At 47.7% G+C, this 17,223-nt stretch overlaps 2 protein-coding genes and 1 pseudogene across 3 annotated transcripts; 2 read left to right on the top strand and 1 right to left on the bottom strand.

Moving 5' to 3' along the window:
• Positions 1 to 201: 201 nt before the first annotated feature.
• Positions 202 to 1,278, bottom strand: RPRML (reprimo like). Its single transcript, XM_036121740.2, has one exon. It carries the CDS (start codon positions 994 to 996, stop codon positions 634 to 636), a length of 363 nt encoding a protein of 120 aa, XP_035977633.1. The 5' UTR covers positions 997 to 1,278; the 3' UTR covers positions 202 to 633.
• Positions 1,279 to 3,077: 1,799 nt separating this feature from the next.
• LOC118554249 (uncharacterized) lies at positions 3,078 to 11,325 on the top strand. Its single transcript, XM_036121629.2, has 4 exons — positions 3,078 to 3,082; positions 3,221 to 5,240; positions 7,610 to 7,681; positions 11,184 to 11,325. The coding sequence occupies exons 1-2, from the start codon at positions 3,078 to 3,080 to the stop codon at positions 5,082 to 5,084; spliced, it is 1,869 nt and encodes a 622-aa protein (XP_035977522.2). The 3' UTR covers positions 5,085 to 5,240; positions 7,610 to 7,681; positions 11,184 to 11,325.
• LOC144381047 (leucine-rich repeat-containing protein 37A3-like) lies at positions 10,423 to 15,989 on the top strand (annotated as a pseudogene). Its single transcript, XR_013445452.1, has 4 exons — positions 10,423 to 10,549; positions 11,600 to 12,406; positions 12,621 to 13,182; positions 14,802 to 15,989. The product of XR_013445452.1 is annotated as a leucine-rich repeat-containing protein 37A3-like (transcript).
• Positions 15,990 to 17,223: the final 1,234 nt, after the last annotated feature.

Raw genomic sequence — 17,223 nt, forward strand, 5'->3', positions numbered from 1 at the left:
CTGCTGGACCAGCCCTTTCCCCTCCGGAGCTATAGCCTCCTTAGCCTCCGCGGAGTGGGGTCTCAGGAACCCCGGACCTGCCCCCCCCCCCCGCGGCTCCGCAGTCAGGCGGCCAGGGGGCCCAAGGGGTACACACCGTGCTCCCGCCCCTGCCCCAGCCAACACACATCCCAACACACATGCACACACACCCCGCCGAGGTGCCAGTGGGAAGCAGCCGGAAGCCCGTCGGCTGCAGTTTTATTACAAGGTTTCTTTTCAAAAGCAAAATCAGGCCGACAAGGCTCAGCGACTCGGATTCTCCAACGACTTCCCCCACCTCGCTCCATCTACAGACACCCCAAACTCCCACGCACGTGACCGCGGCCCCGGGCGGCCTCGCACGACCTCTCCCACCCGGCCACGCCGAGGCGCACACAGGAGCAGCCGGGTGTGGAAGTCCCTCTCCGCGCCGCCGCCTCGAGTCCCGCGGTGTCCGGGTCCTGGCGGGGGGAGGGGGCCCGAGGTCCGTGGCTGTCCCTCGCGCGGCCGGCGCGGCGACGGCGGCGGCAGAGCCCGCGCGGGGCACGAGGGTCCTGGTGTCCCTTCTCGTCCGCTTGCGGGCCGGGCTGGCGGAGCGCGGGCCGGGCGGCCTCAGTACAGCCCCAGGATGGCGGCGCCCACGTCCTTGGAGGGCCGGCGCTCCTGCACCAGAAAGTTGATCATGCTCTCCGACTTGATGAGCAGGTTGCAGCCCAGGAAGAACACGCCGAAGACCACGGTGAGCGACAGCACGCAGAGCACAGCGATCTGCGCCACGCGCGACACCCACAGGCTGCGCTCGTCGGGCGCCAGCCCCGCGGGGACCCCGTCGCTGGCGGCGAGCGGCGCGCCCCCGGGGCAGCAGCCCAGCCACGTGCCCAGCCCGTGGCTGCGGTTCCCCAGGGCGGCCCCGCCGCTGCCGCCCAAGCCGCCCGCCGCCTCCAGGCCGCTGTGGTTCAGGAAGGTCGCGTTCATCGCCGTTTGGCGCCGGGGGTCTCGGCGCGGGGGCCGGGGCGCACGGGGAGGCGGGCGGGCGCCCGCCCTCCCGGAGACACTGGGGTCGGGCTGCGCGCGGGGAGGGGGGAAGGCGGGAGGCCGCCCGCGCGCCGGCACCCCTCGCGCCCCCTGCCCCTGGGCGCCGGGCGGGAAGCGGCGGCCCGGAGTGACGAGCAACAGGCGGCGCGGGAGCTGCGGCCGGAGAGCCGCTCGCTCGTCTCGGTCGCCGGCTGCGCTGCGCGACCGCCCCGCCGCCCCTCCCCTAGCAACGGCCCCGCCCCCCTCCCCCAGGCCCCGCCGCTCACCCTCCCTCCCCCCGAGTGCGGGCGCTGGCAGGGGTCGGAGAGGCGGGCAGCCCCGCCCTCGGGCCGGCGGAGGTCGAGCCCCGGGGGGCAGCGGCGGACTGTTTCGGGGTGGAAGGTCTCCCCAAGGCACGCATTCCGGGATTCGGTGCTCGTCGCCGTTAAGTTCTTCCTGAAGTCTGCCCTAAATCTCTTCTCCGCTCTTCCGCTCCTAGTAAATCTTCCGAGACATCAGGAGTAGCCGTGTCCCCCGGCATTGGCTTCCCTCGCCTCTCTCTTCGCCGCCGCGGCGGTGGCGCTGGGTGCGGGGCGCTCCCGCACGGCCCTCCCCGCCCCTCCCCGCTGTCCCCGGGCTGCAGGCTGTGGCGGCGGGGCGTGCTGCCTCCTTCCCACCCTGCCCCCACCATGCCTCACTTGATTTTTTTTTTTTTTAATTTTAATTTAAGAAGAAGTTTATTGCGGGTTCCCCCCGCCTTCATTCCTTTTTACAAAAAACGGCATCATTGTAAACTAGAGAGTATGGATTAGCAAAATTAAAAAAATCTAAAACCTCATAATCCTACCACCCAGAGTTGTCGACGTTACCAGCTTGGTACAGAATCTTCTGGGCTTTTTTCTTTGTGTGTCTCAATATATACGTATATTCAAATAACGATTCACTGTTCATACCTACTGTTTTGTAGCTATTGTTTTGCAACCTTTTGTCAATTGTGTATTTTTAAGTAGTGATAAATATTCTTCTACAACGTGGTTCTGAATATCCTGGAGGACTTGTTAAGACCCAGATGGCTGGGCCCAGACCAGAGTTTCTGAAGCAGTAGGTTGGGGATGGAGACCCCAGGATGTGCATTTCTAACAAATTCCCAGGGGATGCTTTTGGTGCTACTCCGGGGTCCTGTTTTGAGAACCACTGATCTGTAATACCAGTTTAAGTGAAGGGATGGTGTTTCAAGGTAGAGACTACACAATTTATTTTAGGAAGGTGTTTATTTTTGGGTATTTTAGTTGTCCCCCCTTTTTTTGTGTGGAAAGCAATATTACAGTAAAGACCCTGTAACAAAGGCTGTGCAGACTTTTCCATAGTCTAATTGTTTCCTTTATATTTTGAAAAATGGACCTGCAGAATCAAAAGGTTACATCCTATCAAATTGTTCTGCAGAAATATACCAGTTTAGGGGACACCTGGGTGGCTCAGTCGGTTGAGCATGAAACTCTTGATTTTGGCTCAGGTCATGATCTCAGGGGTCCTGGGATCCAGCCCTGCATTGGGCTCCCCTCTTGACGGGGGGGGGGGGGGGGGGGGGGGGGGGGGGAGTTGGCTTGAGGATTTCTCTCCCTCTCCCTCTGCCCCTCCCACCCCCCCACCTAGCACCTGCGTGTTCTCTCTCCTAAAATATATATAAATAAATCTTTTAAAAATTAATTAGAAATATACCAGTTTACACTCCAGCCCTGTGGGGAAGGGGGGCATTGCCCCCGATCCTGGTTATTGTCATTATTTTAAAAATCTGCCTGAGGAAACCCCAGCTCAGCCTCTAGAACTCCCTGACAAAGTAGAACCTTTTCCAGTCTCTCAAGAGACTCATTCTCAGCTTCCACAGTCTCCTGAGAAGGTAGGATCCTCTCCAGTCCTGCAAGAAGCCCCATCTCTACCTCTAGAGCCCCTTAAGGAGGTAGAACCTTCTCCAACCCAGCAGGAGGCTCCAGCTCAGCCTCCAGAACCACCTAAGGAGGTTGTAGCACAACCTCCAGTCCATAATGAGGTGACAGTTCCACCTCTAGGACAAGAGCAAGCTCAGCATTCAAACTTGCCCAGTGCCACTGTTAAACCTGTTGACCTGGAGCTTACTGTAACTCCAGAACCTACTACAGAGGCTGAGCATTCCACGGCCCTGCAGCAGACTATCTCTTCCAGAGGACCCCGAGCTGACACTTCCACATCCAGAGCACGTTCAGGCTCAGCAACCAAATTTGACTGAAGTCACAGTTCAACCTTTAGACCTGGAGCTTACCGTAACTCCAGAACCCACTACAGAGGTCGAACATTCTACAGCCCTGAAGAAAACTATAGCTCCTCCAAAGGACCTCGAAGTGACATTTGCACACCTAGAGCAGGTTCAGACTCAGCATCCAACTTTGGCTGAAGTCACAGTTCAACCTTTGGACCTGGGGCTTACCATAACTCCAGAATTTACTAAGGAGACTGAACTTTCTCTACCTACGCAGGGGACCCCAGGTCAGCCTCCAGAGCCACCTAAGGAGGTTGTTGTAGCTCAATCTCCAGTATGTCAGGAGGAGATTGTTCAGACACCAGGTCAAGATCAAGCTCAGCATCCATCATCACCCAAGGTAACAGTTCAGCCTTTGGACCTGGAGCTTATTGTAAGTCCAGAACCCACTACAGAAGTTGAACATTTTACACCCCTGAAAAAGACTACATCTCCTCCAAAAGACCTTGAGGTGACACTTGCACATTCAGAGCAGGTTCAGTCTCACCGTCCAACCTTAAATAAAGTCACAGTTAAACCTTTGGACCTGGAACTTACCATAACTCCAGAATCTACTACCGAGGGTGAACCTTCTCCAGCCATGCATGAGACCCCACATCAGCATCCAGAGCCGCCTAAGGAACTTGTATGTCAACCTCCCGTATATCAAGAGGCAGCAGTTCCAACACCACGTCAGGATCAAGCTCAGCATCGGTGGTCACCACATGTGACAGTTCAACCTTTGGACCTGGAGCTTACCATAACTCCAGAATCTACTACAGAGGTTAAACAGTCTACAACCCTGCAGCAGACTACAACTCCTCCAAAGGACCTTGAGGTGACATTTCCACAGTCAGAGCAGGTTCGGGTTCAGCATCCAACCTTAAATAAAGTCACGGTTAAACCTTTGGACCTGGGGCTTATCATAACTCCAGAACCTACTACAGAGACCGAAACTTCTCCAACCGTGCAAGAGACCCCAACTCAGCCTCCAGAGCCACCTAAGGAGGTTGTAGTTCAATATCCATTCCATCAGGAGGTGACAGCTCCAACTCCAAGTAAGGATCAAGGTCAGCATCCACCGTCACCCAGCACCACATTTCATCATGTGGGCTTGGGGCTTACCATTACTCCAGAACCTATTATGGAGGCTGCACATTCTACAACCACGAAGAAGACTACAGCTCCTCCTCCAAAGGACCTTGAGGTGACACTTGCACATCCAGAACAGGTTCAGAGTCAACATCCAAACCTGACTGAAGTCACGGTTCCACCTATGGACCTGGAAATTACTGTAACTGCAGGATCCAATATGGAGGTTGAACCTTCTCCAACCATGCAAGAGATCCCAACTCAGCCTCCAGAGCCACCTAAGGAAGTTGTAGTTCAATATCCGTTCCATCAGGAGGCGACAGCTCCAACTCCAAGTAAGGATCAAGGTCAGCATCCGGCATCACCGAGCACCACATTTCATCATGTGGGCTTGGGGCTTAGCATTACTCCAGAACCTATTACAGAGCCTACACATTCTACAACCATGAAGAAGACTATAGCTCCTCCTCCAAAGGACCTTGAGGTGACACTTGCCCATCCAGAACAGGTTCAGAGTCAACATCCAAAGCTGACTAAAGTCACAGTTCCACCCGTGGACCTGAAAATTACTGTACGTCCGCAACCAGAGTCGTCTGAGACAGTTTTTCCCCCAACGACCCACTGTGCATTCAGGGCTGCCTCTTGTAAAATATACCCCAGAAAAGGCCTACGCAACTTTAACTGAGCAACCAGAAGAGAACGCTACCGCGAACATCAACCTATGTGAGCTGTGTATCTGCAAAGATGAGACGCTGTCGTGTACTGGTTTCAGCGCAAAGCAGAGGCTCCACAGAGTGCCGGTGCCAGAGCCCGACCCCTACAACGGCACCTTCACCACCTTGTAAGAATTGCCTTTCCTCATTTGTTCTCTGCCTCCTGCTTGCCACGGCAGCCTTTTCTTCCAGGTCTTCCTGGGCCTTCCTCATCTCCCCAACCCATGTTGACTTTCTGTTTTTACCTTTTCTTCGTCAACTGTCCCTTATCTTTGTTTTGCTCTTTGCTATTGTTCCCCCTTCTCCAATCTTTTACTTGCAATTGTCCTTATTCCTTTTTCTTATCCAGTTTTTTATCCCCATCATTTCATTCCTTAACCTCTACTCTCCCACTTTTGCTCCATCCTCTTTATAGCAACATGCCCTTCTCTCCATCTCGTTGGTGGTGATCCAACAAAGGGGTTAAGAGTAGAGATTCTGGAACTAGACCGCCTGGCTTTGAACCGAGGTCTGTCACTTACTAGCTTTTGATTCCTTTTCCTTTTCCGTAAAATGGGGATTATGATAGTTACCATCTCGTGGGCTTATTGTGAGATTTAGATGAGTTAATACATATAAAGCACTTACACTGGTGCCTAGCATATATATGAGTGTTATGTATTATTATTTGACTCCTCAGTTCTGTTCAGAACTCATCTTTGTTCCCTGGCCTTCTATATATAGCACCTATTTTGTGCCCAGCCCAGGACTCAGTACTGTGGGATCCATGAGAGTATGACATTGTCTTTAGAACATGAAATGATAGGTGGGAAGAAAGGAAACAGGCATAGAAAGGGAGGTGACCTATGATTAAGTACAGACCATAGGTGCTGTAATTCACCAGAATCTGTAATCAGTAGAGTGTGGAGGTGAGGGAGAGCTGCATGGATAAGCTAAAACTTTAGCTGAGACTTCAAGAGTGGCTATGATTGGTTAAATAGAGCAAAACTAGGGAGTATAGTCTAGGCAAAGTCACTGCTGCAAGACTGATGAGGAATTAAGAATTAGGTTAGGACGCTGTGAAAGATATGATTATGAAAACCCTTAACTATCAGCTAGAGGGCTTTGAAAGTTACACTCTGAGATATAGAGAGTCACTGAAAGGTTTCCCGCAAGAGATAAATATCATTAAAACAAGAGGATTGTTTTTGATTCCCTATGTAGAGCGATCTAGAGAGGAAAGCTTGATCTAGGGAGACCAGATAGAACGCTCTAGCAAAAGCTGGCAGTAAAATGACAAGGGGCCGGATCAGAGTGGCTGTGATAGGAGTAGAAAGAAAATCCTGAGAGCACCACAAAGGAAGAAGCGGCAAGACTGAGTAACTGATGAGAGTAGCGGGTAGGGTGTGTCCAGGAAAGAGAAAAATGAAACCTGACTCTTGAAGTTTCTGTCCTGTATGAGCAGTACAATGGCGGAAGAACAGGTGGAAACACAGCAGTTGGGAAGGAGAGCCAGTTTGAGGGAGATAAGTTCAGTTTTAGGCATCTTTTCTCAGGGAACATAAAGCAACCAAAAGGCTTCTGGTTCCTGGAAATGGCCACTAGGCAGATGGGCAGATGGGTACCTGTTTTGCCTTGTTTCTGACTCCCCTAGAAAAAATGTGTATATAAACTGAATAGGTAAGTTGTTGCTGAGGAAAGCTAAAGGTAAAAATACATAGAGTTAGTGGATGAAACGGAGTCTCAGGCATTTCGCGGCTTCTTTTAAACACATGCAATTCGTGGATACATTCTCACTGGGGGTTTTTTTGTTTGTTTTGTTTGTTTGTTTTTAAATGGCACAAGCATATAGGATAAAATGTAAAAATCCCACCCCACCCTCCCTACCACCTGTAAGATAACTCCTGTTACCATTTCGGTGTGTGTCCTTCCTTCCCATCGCTTTCCTTTGCAATTTTTCCCCTAATGAGGTAATACTTTCTATTCCTTGCTCAGTGATTTGTTGCTTTTCCTTGTGCAGTACGTCTAAGAAATCTCTCCATATTAGTTCCTCTAATTTCTAACTTCCTTTATCCGAACAGCTGAAGAGGTTTCAACAGAGGGCACTGAGCCAAAGCTTTGGTGTTGCCTGGCTTAGGATTTCTTTACCTTTGTTTGCTGATAAGTGATACATTTTGGCCATGTTTCTGTTGAATTATTATTTTCTCACTGATTTACGAAGGAGCCATTTTGGACACATAAGTGATTTTGGAGAAAACACTCATAGTCAAAGTAATTAACTGGCAATATCTGTCCAAGATAGGAAGTTCAGGTTCTAGGGAGATGCCTTGTTTGCGCACAGCAGTCCCACATCATCTCTTCATTAATTGTGCAAACTGGGATGCTGATAGCTGTGGAAATTAGAACGCTGGTATTTTCTGCATTGGAATATTCCCCACAAGGTTGCCAATGCTTCTTTTACTTATTCTGTTCATTCTTTTCCTACCTATTCAAGGATCTGAACTGTGTTTCTTCACAGAAATTTCAAAGGAAATTCTATTTCTTACATTGATGGAAATACATGGAAGCCATACCGTTGGACTGAGAAACTGTGAGTATATTCTCTCCAAATACAAATACAAAAAACTGAACTGCATTCTAAGATCCTTCTTGGTGCAGAATTTTGAAGTCAGTAGCTCTGAGGAAAGGTATTTCCCCCTCCATATCCCAATTCAACCTCTATTGATTGCAGTTCAGTGTTTATTTTAAAAATTAAATTTGGCAGGCTCTCTTTAAAATTAGAGTCAATCTGAACTTATATTCTATTATACAAGGAATACATGATTATATTCTCAATATATAAAAATGAAAGAATATAGTGATATAGTGAACATCCTCCTTGTGTTCTGATCCCCCACCGCTGAGATAGCCACTACTCTGGATTTCATATATATCCTTCCAGACCTTTATCCATGCATTTGTCTACATACATATTTATAGACAACAAAACAGGTTTGTTGTGTGATTTTCTTTCTTTTTTTTTTTCTTTTACATAAATGGTAACATCCTACAACTCCATTCTTTTGCTTCATGGTAGGTCTTAGGTTTCTTTTCTTCTAGTACATAGGGGGTTACCCCATTCACATAAACTCCTGTGTAATATTCCGTAGTATGAATGTATTATAATTTAATAATTCCCCTATTGATGGATGTTTAGACTGTGTCCGGTTTTCTTGTCACATGCATTGCTGCAGTGAACCACCTCATCCATGCATCTTTGTGTACACGGGCAGGGATTTCTGTAGAATAGAGATCTAGAAATGGAATTGTTGGGATGAAGACTATGTAGATGTACAATTTTAATTGCCCTCAAAAAAGTTGTGCCGACTTACACCCCAACCCATAGACCATGACAGCATTCACCTCCTCACACCCCTCCACCACTGGATATTCTCCATTTCTTGGCTGATCTGATGGGTGAATAAAAGGGGTCTCATCTGAATTTGAAGTTTTCTGATTACTTGTAAATTTAAATGTCTCTCTTTGTTTACTGAACATTTGTATTTCTTATCTGAATTTTCTGTCCTTTGCCAACCTTTTGTTATCTTTTTTTTAATTGATTTGTAGAAAAAGTCAACGTAGATACAAATGATTTTGGAAAAAATATTACACTCAAAGCAACTAACTGGCATTTTTCATGACAGCTTGTGTATCATATCATTAGTTCAACTTGAGTAGATAAGTCATAAATGACTTCTGAGTTAGTAATAAAAGACATAGTAGTCATAGTAATCTAAAAATAGGGGTTATGATCCCACTAAAGGAGATTCCCCCACCCTTAGTTTGTTTTCTTATTGGAGAAATGCTAGAACCAAGCAAAATTTTTTTATTTTATGAATTTCTTAAATACTATTTATAGTTTGTATTTCCCCATGATAGTGTCTGACTTGGAGATTTTGTTTCCCACACTTGTAAGAAAACTGAAAGTCATTTGGCACGTTACTTTTCTTTAGGGAGTGGAGGGGGATGGGTAGGCTGAGGGACAGGAGTAGCAGAAAAACTTTGAATTGTGTACTATATACCTTTGGAATTTTGAGCCATGTGAATACATATATATAAAACATACTTTAGAAAATAAATAGAAATTAAAAATTAATTTTTAAAAAGCATGTGTTTGGGAGTTTATATACTAGAACATGAATCTAGTAAGATTTGCAGATTTCTAATTCAGCTTGAGGCAGAGGTTCCTAACTATGGATCACTGGTCCCCTGGGGCAGGATTTTTAACCTTTTCTTCTATATATCTATTTGATGATCTGCAGAAGACTGTTCTTGGGATAATGTTTATAAATGTATAATAATTTAAAATATATAGTAAAAGGAAATTATATTGAAATACAGTTTTCAAAATATTTTTTTAAAAAAGATTAGCGATATAGCAATAAACCTGCTTCTGTTCACACATTAAATAACAAGATATAGTGGTAGGTATAATAACAATTCAAGGTAGTGATGAGAATAAATGATACTTTGAGATATCTACAACAAATATGTGACATATCATTTTATTATCCACCCAAGTTTGGCCCTCCTCCGAATTCAATCCATTCTCCTCACAGACCTATGCCCAAAAGGGATGATTCATAAATTGAAATCACGTGCACACCTTTGCACATATTCAAGAAAGTGCAGTTTTCTAGGGAAAAGGTCCATAGCTTTTATGAAATTCTCAAAAGGTTCTTGTCTCAAAAGATTGAGATTGAGTCACAAATTAAGGGGTGGGGGTGGAGAAAGACATTTATTATTATTTATTTATTATGATTATAAATTATTATAATTTATCATTATTATTATAAAGACATTATTATTGTTTATTAAGTTGTACTTATCCTCACCAGTGATAATAAATGGATAATTTGTTTTAAATAAAGGCAGTATGTTTGCATATTGATACCTGTCACTTTTTGAATTCATTCAACAAATATTTATGGAGCATCTACTATATACCAGGAACTGTTTTTACATGCCTGGGATAGAGGCTCAAGAATAAAATTGACCAAATATCCCAGTTCTTGAGGGGTTTACAAATATATAATATAAAAACAAATATGTAAATATAATAAATAGTTATAATTTCAAGTACTGATAAGAAATCGTTACCCAGAGCTCTGTTTAGAGTTCAAGAAGAGGCAAAACTAACTTATGTTGTTTACAGCTGCCATATGGTAGGTAAAACTGCATTTAAAAAGAGAGGAAATTAGGGGTGCCTGGGTGGCTCAGTTGGTTAAACATCCAACTCTTGACTGGGGCTCAGGGTCCTGGGACAGGGCTCTTTGTAATTGAACTCAACAAATGCGCAATCAGAGAAACCGGGGGAAACAGAATGCCCAGCCATTTGTGGAGAATATGGCCAAAGAAAGAAGGCTCAGTAGACCGTCCCCAAGGGAGCTGGAGCAGCTTCACATGGCGCAGAGGCCCAGTACGGAGCCTTCATTCATAAAGGAGCACAATTCTTTCCTGAGACGGTACATCTTGGGCAGGCCTTCTGCCTCCACTGCTCCAAAACATAGAGCATATGTTATGTGAGCTGCAATATATGGGAGCAGGGACCAAGCAAAGGAATTGGTGGGTGGGTAGAGAGGGCATGTCCAGATGAGGACCTGCTAACAGTGGGTGTTGTCATGGGCATCTGTGATGGCAGCAAGAACACAAGCATGCTGAAGAGTGGAAGGAGGAAGCATCTGAAGCAGGACAGGGTGGGGTATATGAATGCCAGGAGTCACATTAGATCTGCACACAGTTTAGCTGAGTGTCTTCCAGCCTTGACTTTTTTTGAGTACTGCACAATCGAGCCTTGGGGAACCCATGGAATAATCCCAAATACAGTTATTCACACTATGGAAGGTTCTGAGTAAATAGCTGCTTTTTCAAAAAATACCCTTTTCTCCTTTTGTTGTTGCCAATCATAGATTCAAGTTTGAGTTTGTCTCCTCTCTAAATGGTACTCAAATATTTGTTGATTCTTACTTTATTTGGGATGTATGACTGTGGACTGACAAAAAGCTGTACTATCAGTCTTTCATTATCAAAACTAGTGTCTTTTTTGTTGACAGATGAAGTATCTATAAGGAATGCAGAAGGATCATTCATGAAGGTATTGAAATCCCGGAAGAAGAGCACCAGTACTGAGCTGATAATTGAGCCAGAGAAGCCATCCTCAGACAAAAATCGCTTCAGTTTAGCCTTTATGAATGAGCAGCTAGACTAAATGATGAAAGTGATGTTATTAGTGCGCTGAATTACATATTGCCTTATTTCTCAGAGGGAAATCTAGAAGATGTAGAATCAACGTTATTACCATTCATTAAACTTCTGTTTTCACATGTGCAAGACGGAGAAAAGCCCATGGGTCCCTTGACAAACAACACAGGGAACCCTTTTCTTAAACCTGGACCCAACCAGTCAACTTACAAAAATAAACTGAGGAAACTCCATTTTCTAGAAAATTTGTTAGATGCAGAAATTCAAGAAAAAATTGATGAGGTGGAAAAGAAAGAAAAAACTGCCATCCTTATACATTCCGGCTTTTTCGGTCCCAAATTCAGACGCCAAATCTTTCCAAAGAAATTGGAAACTGCCCAAGCACAGGAAAAGAGCCTCACCAAGGCTGAGAGTGTAGGGAAAAAGTTTCTGAGAGTAAAGAAGGTTATCAAGGGCCCAAAGGGCCTACGGAAAAGGTACCTCAAAAAAATGCGCCATCAGAGAAACCGGGGGAAACAGAATGCCCAGCCATTTGTGGAGAATATGGCCAAAGAAAGAAGGCTCAGTACACCGTCCCCAAGGGAGCTGGAGAAGCTTCACATGGCACAGAGGCCCAGTAGGGGCAGTCATTCACAAAGGAGCACAAGGCAGCAGTCTCTTCTTTCCTGAGAGGGTACATCTTGGGCAGGCCTTCTGCCTCCACTGCTCCAAAATCCCTACCTGAGGTGAAAAACAAACCAAAAGACTTAACCGACACCATTTTTGTTTTAGAGGATGCAAATGCTAGAGTTAGGAATATGAAGGCTTCTAAACCAGTCTCACATTCCAGAAAAAAGTACCTCTTTCATAAAACTCGCTCGCGTGTGGTCCACAGAGCACCCAAGGCCAAGCTGAGTCGAAAATTCAGAAAGGAAAGTCCTATCAGTAATACGCTGATGCTTGCAAAGAGGCCTCCGTTCTCCGCCATCAGGAGCCTCATAAATTCCCCTTCACGGGAGCCTTTTTCATCTTCAGGAGAACTGAGTTCTCAGGAAAATCCTTTTCCAGAATTATTTACTCTTTCAGAACCTTTTTTTTTTTTTAAAGATTTTATTTATTTATTTGAGACAGAGAGAATGAGAGAGAGAGAGCACATGAGATGGGGGAGGGTCAGAGGGAGAAGCAGGCTCCCTGCCGAGCAGGGAGCCCGATGCGGGACTCGATTCAGGGACTCCAGGATCATGACCTGAGCCGAAGGCAGTCGCTTAACCAACTGAGCCACCCAGGCGCCCTCTTTCAGAACCTTTTAAAGAAAACACTACTGGAGAAAACACTAGTGCACAGAATGTTTTTGAGAAACCTATTTCTACAAGAAACATGACTGTGCCAGAACAAACCCTCCCTGCATTCAGGAACCATAAAAATCTTTCAAAGGACTATTCTGTGGTCACTACAGACAACTTTATGCCAACTGTTAAATGAATCAATGAATCACAAGGGATAAACCACAACGTGGGCACTGAATTGCCCCCGAAGGCCACAGGCTTCACTGTGTCGAAGCTCTCAGCCCCAGGTGACCTATTTGAAATCCAGCTAAACCAGCAGCTACGGTCCCTCATCCCGAACAACGACGTGAGAAGGCTCATTTCTCACGTTATCCGGACTTTGAAAATGGACTGCTCTGAGACCCACGTGCAACTGGCCTGTGCCAAGCTCATCTCCAGAACAGGCCTCCTGATGAAGCTTCTCAGTGAGCAGCAAGAAGTAAAGGAGTCCAAGGCAGAGTGGGATACGGACCAATGGAAGACTGAGAACTACATCAATGAGAGCACAGAAGTCCAGAGTGAACAGAAAGGGCAGGAGTCCAGCGAGGTGAGGAAAACTCCTAAAACATGGGATCTGGACTTTGAGTCAGTTTAGGACGTGCCATGAAAGCACCCAAGCACATAGGCCAGGGGGCTCCTAGTCTGGGTCTTGTCTTGGCCAGGTAACGTTGGCTAAGACAGTGATCTGCCACTTTGCTCATTTAGAGAACAGTGCCACTATCCCCAGGGTAGATGAGAACTAATTCACGTGTGTGTGCCTCCTGGGAAGCTCTTACATTTCTCATTTTAGAGACAAAGAAACTGACACACACACACACAGACACAGGAGAGATTGGGGGAAGAAGACCTGTCTCACCCTCCCGGGTCCTGGGAGAGCCGCCTGGCACAAGGGTCTCCCTGCCCTGACCACCCCTGAGAGCCGGGATAGAACAGGGAGACAACAGGTTTCTGGCCAGATATTTTGTCCTCTGCTTTTGACCAGTGGATTTCTTTAGAGAAGTGCTTGGTTATGTCCTTTGCCCAGCGTTCTCCCGAGACCAGCCCCTGAGCTTTGATATGCCCTGGGCATGGAGTCTGTGCTCTTGACTCAATGTCGCTCAGGGCGGGCTGCCTGCTGTACAGAAAGCAGGGGTGGGAGGAGGAATGGTGGGGACCAGAGAGCCCCACATCGGGCTCCATCCCAGGACCCCAGGATCATGACCCGAGCCGAAGGCAGCCGCTTAACCGACTGAGCCACCCAGGTGCCCCTGTACCTCACTAAATTCTTACACCAGCCCTTGGGTTCCACTGGATTGTCCTCTTGAGATGAAGAAACTCAGAGTTGTTAATTGGCTTACTCAAGATCACACAGCTAGTTAAGTATCAGAACCGGAATTTGAGCCCAGATCTGTCTTGTTCCAAAGCTATGCTCTTAACTCTTCCTACCCTCCCCCTTCCATCATCCCTGAGCTGGTTTCTGTAGCTACCTGGGGGAAGAGGAAGATGTTGTCTTTGACCTGGGGCCGGGAAGGCAGAGAGAGAACATGGGCTTGTGGAAATAAACAAAGACCACCCAAATGAGAAGACGCAAAGGCTGTTTTCCGAGCCCCCTACCCCAAGGGAGTCAGCTACCAATCACTTGAGTTCGGCAGAGAATTGAAGGCCGGCAGAAGACTAGGAAAGCTTTATAGTGGGACAAAGGGAAGGCTTCAGGTTCTGATCAGAGGCTCTCTCGGCGTGGGGAAGCTGTAGGTGTGCTAACTAGAAGGGGGGTACCCTATGTGATTGGTTAGGGGAGCATATTGGACTTTTCCCAGTTTGTCCTACATTGGACATGGGGCCAAAATTAGGGAGGCTGTCAGCTAGTGGTCCAGTCTTGGCTGTGTTTGGGCCGAGGGCTACAAGGGTTGCCTCGTGGCTGCCCCGAGAGGGGGTCGCCTCCTTAGCTGTTGCTGCAGGGAGCGGGTCAGATGGTGCAGCCATTGTCTGTGGCTATATTGAGTCTCTCAGACTGCTCGCCAGAGTTCTGGAAGGGGCCTTCCTGGCTCGGACCTGGACCGAGGCTTCTTATCTCGTGCTCCTTCCTTCTGCTTCTCCCTTCTGCCCTTTCTGGAGCCACCGGTCCCGGTACGTCTGGTTGCTATTTGATGTGCATTAACTCTTAATTCTTTTTTTTTTGTTTGACAGAGAGAGACACAGCGAGAGAGGGAACACAAGCAGGGGGAGTGGGGGAGGGAGAAGCAGACTCCCCGCTGAGCAGGGAGCCCGATGCAGGGCTCGATCCCAGGACCCCGAGATCATGACCTGAGCCAAAGGCAGCCGTTTAACTGACTGTGCCACCCAGGTGCCCCATCTCTTAATTCTTATAACAGCCCCGAAAGGTAAGCATCTTAGTTATTACTGCTGCATCAGAGCTTATCCCCAAATGTAGCAAACATCTATGACTTCACACAGCTTTCGGGGGGGCCAGGAAACCGGACGCAGCTTAGCTGGGAACTTCCAGCTCAGAGTGTCTCATGAGGTTGCAGCCAGGGTGGTGGCCGGCGCCACGGTCGCCTGAGAGCTTGCCTGGGGGTAGAGGATTGGCTCCCGAGAAGGCTCCTGACACGGCTCTTGTCTCAAGGCCTCAGTTCCCGTCCATGTAGACCTTTCCACGGGGCTGACATGCAGTTGGCTTGCCTCGGAGCCACTCTTGAAGAATGCGCCGGGATGGTGAGCAACTGGTAGGAGGGAGAGGGGCAGAAGAGTGAGGCTGCAGTGTAAAATGTGTTGGTTCTCTTTGTTATTTAAGTTTCACAGCCACCTTAGGGAGAGAAACCATTAGCCCCATTTGACGGAGGAGAAAATGGAGGCTCAGGAAGGAAAGAGATTTTGCCGGAGGGCACAGAGCTGGTTGGTGACTGACACAACCAGAATGTAAGCCCTTTGCTACCTTAAAACCTGACCCCGGCTTTTTGCAGCACTTGGTGTGTGGACGGGTCTGGGGGGGCTTCATTGTTAGGGAAAGACCCCCCCCAGCCCCCAGAGCTTGGGGGAGGCCTCGGGAGCCTAAGAAGTTGTCTGTCAACTGAGCTGCCTTCTCTGCTCCAGAGACAAGGAAGCCAGGGCCTCTGGGCCCAGCTGCCACCCACACAGGACTATTTTTACCCTCCACCTCAGTGACAAGTCTGCATCTTCCAGCTCTGGAAAGGCCATCTGGGCAGTCTGGCTGTCCCAGGAAGAGCCTCTACCCTGAGGCCACCGTTTATGCCCTGCTGTCCCCTGCAGCTGTTTCTAGATGAACCTTTAGCTTTCTGGCACGTCATGGCTGCCCAGGGTCAGTCAGGTGCCTCCCTCGCCTGGATTCAAGGGTTAATAAAACCTCCTTAATTAGTATCACTTACTAGTTGGACCTTTCTGAACTAAAACGTTTAAATCTGCAGATATTTTAAATTGTTCACATTTCAAACAATGTTTAAAAGTGTCCTGTGCATGAGCCATTTTTTTTAAGGATTTTGTTTATTTGAGAGAGACAGTATGGGGGGGGGGAGGGGAGGAGAGGGAGAAGCAGACTCCCCACTGAGCAGGGAGCCTGACGTGGGGCTTGATCCCAGGGCCCCCGAGATCATGAACTGAGCCGAAGGCAGACAGACGCTTAAACTACTGAGCCACCCAGGTGCCCCCTGCATGAGCCATTTTAATGATGAGATAAGAATGATTGTATTTTGCATCTTCAAACTACACACACACACACACACACACACACACACACACACACAGATGAAAAATGTAAATGGATGGCCATTGTATAACATACTTCAGGGAGAAGTCTAAGAACCTTTGGACGTAATTTATTTCCTGAAGTGGTCTCAAACAACCCCCTAGGATCCTGTTTACACTATTCATTTGTTTGGCAAACTCTCCCTGGAGCGGGCAAAGGTTGCCTTCCGCCAGGTTCCTATCCGAATGATCTCATGTTTCACACTGGCAGAGGGGAAGTTAATAATGATTTACTGCATCTCTCACAGAATTAAAATAAACACGGTTGCCCGGTTCAGCCTTTGTCCCGCACACCAAGTGGAGAGCAGTGGAGGGCCCCCAGGCAGCTCAGGCCGTGGGAGCTTGACCCACAGCAGCAGGAGAGACTCCACAGAGGTGTCTGCGCAGGAGTAGAAAGGGGCAGTTCCTGTGTACGCACCTCGAAACAGGTAACCGCGACAGGTATCACAGGGATCATGGAGCTTCATGGCCCGCCTCCCGCCACCTCACCTCCCACCACCTGTCTGATTTGTGTTTTAGAGAAAACCTGGATTTTGGAGATCTAGGATCTGTTTCTGCCTCTGCCCCTAATTGGCTACTGTGACCGTGAGCAAGTCGCCATCCTCCCTAGGCCTTGACTGGCTCATCTGTAAATCAAGGGACCTGGATCAGATATTCTTCAATAAATCTACATTTACAAAAACAGGTGGTGGACCAGATGGGCCATAGTCTACCTTTGCTTTACATTTCCTGTGGGGTTCAGAGAGCCTGGGGCCCAAGATCTGTGCCTGGTCTGCACCTAAAGCCCTGTCTGGGCCTCCATGATCCCATCCATAAAATAAGGAGCACATTAATACCTGGATTCTGCAAA

The sequence above is a fragment of the Halichoerus grypus genome, chromosome 2, assembly GCF_964656455.1.
Source record: "Halichoerus grypus chromosome 2, mHalGry1.hap1.1, whole genome shotgun sequence".
Lineage (NCBI taxonomy): Eukaryota > Metazoa > Chordata > Mammalia > Carnivora > Phocidae > Halichoerus > Halichoerus grypus.